General features: G+C 35.7%; 2 protein-coding genes across 2 annotated transcripts; both read left to right on the forward strand.

The window, feature by feature from the left end:
* The first annotated feature begins 736 nt into the window (after positions 1 to 736).
* LOC143577585 (proline transporter 2-like) lies at positions 737 to 1,970 on the forward strand. Its single transcript, XM_077061376.1, has 4 exons — positions 737 to 930; positions 1,034 to 1,258; positions 1,583 to 1,677; positions 1,743 to 1,970. The coding sequence occupies exons 1-4, from the start codon at positions 816 to 818 to the stop codon at positions 1,968 to 1,970; spliced, it is 663 nt and encodes a 220-aa protein (XP_076917491.1). The 5' UTR covers positions 737 to 815.
* Positions 1,971 to 5,804: 3,834 nt separating this feature from the next.
* Positions 5,805 to 6,594, forward strand: LOC143577586 (proline transporter 2-like; the record flags this gene model as incomplete). Its single annotated transcript, XM_077061377.1, has 4 exons — positions 5,805 to 5,890; positions 5,980 to 6,204; positions 6,289 to 6,383; positions 6,461 to 6,594. Coding segments are annotated over exons 1-4 (506 nt in total), but the record flags the coding sequence as incomplete, so codon positions are not given.
* Positions 6,595 to 6,600: the final 6 nt, after the last annotated feature.

The following is a 6,600-nucleotide window of genomic DNA, read 5'->3' on the forward strand; positions in this document are numbered from 1 at the left end:
AATGAACATTACACCATATGATATCCAAAAATACTTAAACTTAACATAGTAACCAAAACACATAATCATATCAAAATAATGTTTTGGTGTTCGAAATCCACAAACTTCAAGTGTTTCACGAGAAGCAATCTTCAATTTCTTCATTCTTCAAGGAATTTAAATTGACACACACACACACACACTATTAAACAGACGTTATCGGACGGACATTACCAGACGTTCACGAACACTATTGAACGAACGAAACCTTTGTCTGTATTCGTCCGTTAAGCTTACCGAACAAAACTTTTTGTCCGTGTCCGGTTCATATAGTAAACAGACGAACATAAACGAACTTTCTACCATACGAACAACCGATATACCCCGAACGTCTGGTTAATCAATTATTTATGTTTGTTGGAGATTTGTTGAAAATATATGAGGTAAGAAATCAGTTCAAAATTTTCATAGAAAAATGGCGTATTTTCTAGTAGAATCAACTGATTTGTATTGCACTTTAGCATTATATATCGTTTTATATTGGCAGGGTAATTTATCACAAGCCAAAATATAAATCGCCGTTCACAACAACACCACAAAAAAAAAATTATAAATCAAAAGGAGGCACCTACACCGGTTAAATTCAACAATATTTTAATCAAAGAAACATTAACGGTCAAAATCATCTAGTCTTTTAGTCACCGGGGAAACCAAATTACTAATTAAATAATAATTGGCAGGCCTAAGTAAAAAATCAACCTTAAATTCATAACTTTCTACAACTACCTACCATAATGGTTCTTACATTTTCTGAATCTTGAATTTTGTTTATAACAATGGACTCAGAAGCAAACAGCGCCGGCAGATCACTACAAGTCGAACCCACAAGTCCACTAAAAGGCGGTCATGGTCCAGTTAAAGATCTAGAATCGGCCCACACCATCGACCATGGTCATGTTCACTTAGCCATAGAGTTATATACTTATATTATCAATTATTTCATTTGTGTTCATTAATGAATAGTCATGAATATCCATTCACTTGTACATTGCAGACTCGTTTGGTCAAGTTGGTTTACTGCTAATAACAAGTTTCAACTGTGGATACATATTAAGCTTTTCAAACCTGATGTTGGTGCCTCTAGGATGGACCTGGGGCATTACTAGCTTGATAGTTGTGGGGCTATTTACGGCCTACGCTAACTGGCTCTTATCTGAATTTCATTTTGTCGATGGAAAACGTTTTATTAGATACCGAGATCTTATGGGCTATCTTTTTGGTTAGTTATTTCTGTCCATTCTTACGGTGGATTGTCACACAACTTTGAACTTAAACTAAAATTATGTCACACAACTTTGAACTTAAACTAAAATTATGTCCTTTTGCTAGTATGAGTTTGTGAACAATAAATGGATGAGCTCCATTTAGTAAAATAAACTTCACCCATTCCCCTCCTAAACAATATTAATATTTTCTAATAATTTGACCAATTTGAGATAAAAATGCAATTTTAAAGTTAGAGGTTTGAAATTATTGTCACTTATACTTGAACCAACTACCTTAATATTAATATTTTCTAATAGTATGTTTTCAACTTGTAAAGGGAGGGAAATGTATTATGTAACCTGGGTTCTTCAGTTTTCGATCCTTCTTCTCGGGAACATGGGGTTCTTACTTCTTGGAGGGAAAGCCCTTAAGGTATTATCACTGTGATTAATTTGAAACAATGCTTGGTCAAACGTAACGGTAGTTAATGGTTGCAGGAAATCAATTCAGAATTTAGTGATTCACCTTTGAGACTACAATGTTTCATAGTGATAACCGGTGTTGCCTACTTTGTATTCGCACTTTTGGTTCCTACGTTGTCATCAATGAGAAGATGGTTAGGAATTTCTGTGGTTCTAACCTTCACTTATATTATGATTCTTCTTGTGGTACTATTTCGAGATGGTAGGTGTCATCTTTTTTGCTATGTAAGGAGTCTAGTGTAAATTCTTAACTAGTTTTCAAGGTTGGGTAATCCCTAAAAACTACTAAAGGAACTTTAAGCTCAACCTAACATGACCCAAACAAAAAAAAAACCACATATATAGTGTTAACCTGAACCCTTTGCCTACTTTATCAGATCTACTTTGATCATTTGGATTTCCTTAAACGAGACGTTTAGCTTCCTACACTACGATGAAATTCAGGAAGTATATATAATGGGTGTGTCTAAACGCACCCCCTTTACATACCCCCCTTGTGAGAGGGATAATTGGGGTTTACCCACAAGTTTGTGAGAAGGGCGTACGTTTAGTAGCACCCTAAATAAAGTCCTACCTAAGTTAAATGTTAGCCTTTTGGTTACAAGTGTACATTTTATTATGTTAATGTTGGATGCTCTTTTGGATTGCTATGTTGATATTCTCTTAAAGGAAGATCAAACAAAGACAGAAATTATTGACATTAGCGGAAGCAACTTCTCCAAAGTGATGAACGGTTTTGGTGCGATATCAGCCATTATTGTTTGCAACACAAGTGGTATACTACCAGAACTACAGGTAAACATATATCCATATTAAAAGGTGATTTTGAGATAACACTAACTCTTATAATGTGTAAAGACATGTTCGCTTGTATAAGCACGAAAACGAAGATAAATAACCAAAATGACTAGAATGGCTATAGAGAAGATAATCACTAATTGTTTAGCGGAGAACTATATAATTTGTCTGAGCTAAAAGAGCGTAGATCAATTTGTGGCACTGAATTCATTAGACCAAAAAGTGTGTACAATCAAGTAATTTGTGTGTAGTGCAAGTTATGTGGGTTGTATGAACCAAAAAGTGTATACCAACCGAAACTGAATTTTCGCCGCCTCTCGTGCGGAGGAAAGCAACTAGTTTACTTAATCTTGAAATGCCATCCATTTATATTATCTGACTTGCACCATAAATATGATCTGAATTGCAGTCTACGCTCCGTAAACCGGCTATCACAAACATGAGGAAAGCCTTATATTTACAATACAGTGTGGGACTATTATTCTATTATGGTGTGAGCATTGTAGGGTACTGGGCCTATGGTTCATCTGTATCTACCTATTTGCCTGAAGAGCTCAGTGGCCCAAAATGGGCTAATGTTACTATCAACGCTATCACCTTTATTCAATCTATAATATCACAACATGTAAGCCTTCTTCTATTGTTTCACTTTTTGACGTGATAAAAAAAAAAAAAAAGATTCTGGTTGGAAATTTTAGCATCCGGTTAGTTACAGATTGGGTTGGGTTGGGTTGACTCGGTACACTTTTGTCCATTTTTTTAAGGGGTCAGCTATTCACACACCATCTGACATCTAATCCACGCCGTATATAAACAACCTTCCGGATAGAGGCCGGACGGCCGTTTTGACAAATAAATTTCAAAGTTTGTTTGTCTACGTTCGGAATAGCCATTTGACCAATTTTTTTTCCGAAGTTTGACACCATGTAGTCGGTTCAAACGATCGTCTGACCAATTATTTTTCAAAGTTTCTCTTTTTTTTTTTTTTTTTCTTTTTGTGGATAGCCGTTTGACGGGTGAAATCAGATGGGGATAATTGGACACATTAAACGTACACTTCCGAGGTGACTTTCAGTCTGTTTAATGTTTAATCCCCATTCTTGTTCAGATGTTTTATTGCACCGATTCATGAGACTCTCGACACCAAATTTCTGAGGCTTGACAAAAGCATTCATTCAAGTGAAAACATTAAGAACCTACTGCTCGTCCGAGCAATGGTCTTTACAGGGCAATACATTGGTGACAGCAGCATTCCCATTTATGGGGGACTTTGTGAACTTGCTTGGATCATTTTCTCTCATCCCTTTAACCTTTATATTCCCAAGCATGATATATTTCAAGGTAAATAATATATATACAAATAATATACAAGACAGTTCAAGCATTAGAAAAAAAAAGGATTAATGCATATTTTTTTCATTGAAAGGTGAAAAGAAAGTCAAAAAGATTGGAGAAGACGGTCTGGCACGGGGGAATTATCGTCCTGTTTTCTCTCCTCACGATTGCGACTACAATATCTGCTATCAGACTGATTGTAAACAACCTTAAGGAATACCATTTTTTCGCTGAAGCATGATAGATTTGTTCGAAAGAATAGTCAGGAACATTAGGCATATGGCTTTTCAAGTGCCATTTCATTTGCTCAAATGCTGATATTATGAAATACTTGGCTTCTTAATTACCAGGATACAAAAGACTAGTTTTGTGTTTGTGTTGTCAAATGACATTAACTGACCTTTTATAAACCAGACAATTCTATGTGGGTTCGCTTATTCTTCCAATGTAACATCTTCTTTTCAACTTATTCTTGCAAAATAATATTGCAACAAAAGATTTTATTGCATACTAATAAAAAAAGTTTACATGGTAATCAAATATGTAAAACACCTTTAACAAAGATAAAGTGAGCGGTCTTGCCAACAAGTTGGAGTCTAATTTGAGGCCACATGATTGCAATCATATTGGAATTATTGTTATTTTGGGCACTAGGAAGCCATACAATAATTGACCTCTTTTGTGTGTGCTTAACCTATTGGGAAATCTTTTGCTCATCAAAGTTCAATTTGTTGAAGCTTTTGTGTGACCCGTCCATCAAAGCTTATCTTTGAGTGTGACTTACTTTCCTTTCAAAATATATTATGGGACCAAATTTAAGAGTATGAAACTTTAAGGCCAAAATAATTAATAAAAGAAATAATAGTTAAGATTCTCCCGGATCAAATGAAGGCCTAACGATTATCAAATAACAAATGTTTTCTTTTTCAATAATCTTTGACATGCTAGCTCAATGTGTCGGACCCGCGTCAACTCTAATCAATTAAACATAAAACACTACATCATTCACGATTTGAATTCAAAACATTAGAAGGGAAACACAGAAAATTAACAATGCTAAGTGGCAATATATAATTTATGTTGAAATTCACATGATGGAAGCAATTAGCTTGGTTCAACATATTGTGGCACTCTAGGCAAATTCAAAACCTGCTGTGGCCTGTGGGTATGAGATATGTTAGATTGCTAAGAAATGCCATGTGTCAAAACACATCAATGCATTTTAGGTGTGCTGGCTATAGATGAGACGAGACCTACAGAGTTGAACATGCTTGGAAAAATCCATGATTGTTAAAAAAACAAATTTGTGAACTACTTTTTAGCAAAGTATACAACATTGTTGATACAAGGGGCGGATGTTACAAATGATATGAGAGTCACTCATGTGTTGTTCGGGAGCATCATCACGTGAGGTGGTGTTTTGGACCCCTTAGGCTAATCCCACGTCCGTGGTCAAGATGGTAGCGCAAAGCTTATCGGTAGCGATGAATTCACGATGTAACACCATAGACAAGTCTCACAACGTCTCCGGACATGAGAGATGTTGTGTTAACAAGAAATGTCTGGCCTCGAAAACCAACAACGTATTTTGGGTGCATTGGGTGTAGATGAGAGGAGACCTCTAGAATTAAGGGTTCTTCTTGATAGGAGGCAATCCCTTGGTAAAAAAATGTGTGAGTTGCTTGTAGGAGAAACAGACACTATCATTGGTATGTGGGACCAGCTTTTACAGTTACCGATTTCTATACGACTGTCTATCTAGCCATTCGCTACATGAGAAATGTCACATTGTGGGAAAATCAAACGCTATCATTTGGTACGTGGGACATGATTTTACACTTATTGACTTCTACACGACTATATTATCTAGCCACACATACACTACATATAAATGTCACATCCAACACCACTACCTTTTACACCAGCAATCATATTTCTATAAGCCCATTGAGCCTAGACGAACAGATATGTTTTGAAAATGGAAATAGAGCACAAGGGTGGTCCAGTTTCTGCTCATACAATTGACCATGGTCTGTTACACCTAGCTAACATAATAAAACTTTTATCCTTCTCATTTCATTTTAACAAAATTCAACTAACATTGAATTTGAAACTGTAGATTCATGGAAGCAAGTTGGGTTGCTTCTAGTAACCGGCTACAGTTGTGGTTACATCTTAAGCTATTCAAACCTGATGTTGGTGCCTCTAGGCTGGACTTGGGGCATCATTAGCTTGATAGTGGTTGCAGTCTTCACTGCCTACTCAAGCTGGCTTTTGGCTGGTTTTCACTTTGTAAATGGTCAGCGATACATCAGATTTAGAGATCTTATGGGCTCTCTTTTTGGTAAGTTCTTTTACATATAATAAACATGTACTAATATTAGTTCATGCCAAATTCTAGCAGTTTAAAAATTTATGTCATGTGTAGGAAAAGAAATGTTCTATCTTACTTGGGTTTCCCAAATCTTGATCCTACTTATTACAAATATGGGGTTCATACTTCTTGGAGGAAAGGCATTAAAGGTACAAAACACAATTATTTTGGATTTGATTTGTTTATTTTAAGGATTTAAATATTATATCTATTGTTTTAAAAACAGGAAATCAATGCAGAATTTGGTGGTTCTTCTTTAAGACTCCAATATTTTATCATCATCACGGGTGTAGCCTACTTTGTATTTTCAATATTTGTCCCAACAATATCATCAATGGGGAAGTGGTTGATTATATCAACGTTCTT

This window comes from Bidens hawaiensis, unplaced genomic scaffold (assembly GCF_021521415.1).
Source record: "Bidens hawaiensis isolate Kalapana, Puna unplaced genomic scaffold, B.hawaiensis_p1.1 tig00028739_1, whole genome shotgun sequence".
NCBI classification, from domain to species: domain Eukaryota; kingdom Viridiplantae; phylum Streptophyta; class Magnoliopsida; order Asterales; family Asteraceae; genus Bidens; species Bidens hawaiensis.

Coding starts and splice junctions, on each gene's coding strand:
- LOC143577585 (XM_077061376.1), top strand. CDS start 816: ATGGACTCAGAAGCAAACAGCGCCGGCAGATCACTACAAGTCGAACCC. Junction 931..1,033: donor GGCCCACACCATCGACCATG/GTCATGTTCACT, acceptor TGTACATTGCAG/ACTCGTTTGGTCAAGTTGGT. Junction 1,259..1,582: donor TCTTATGGGCTATCTTTTTG/GTTAGTTATTTC, acceptor CAACTTGTAAAG/GGAGGGAAATGTATTATGTA.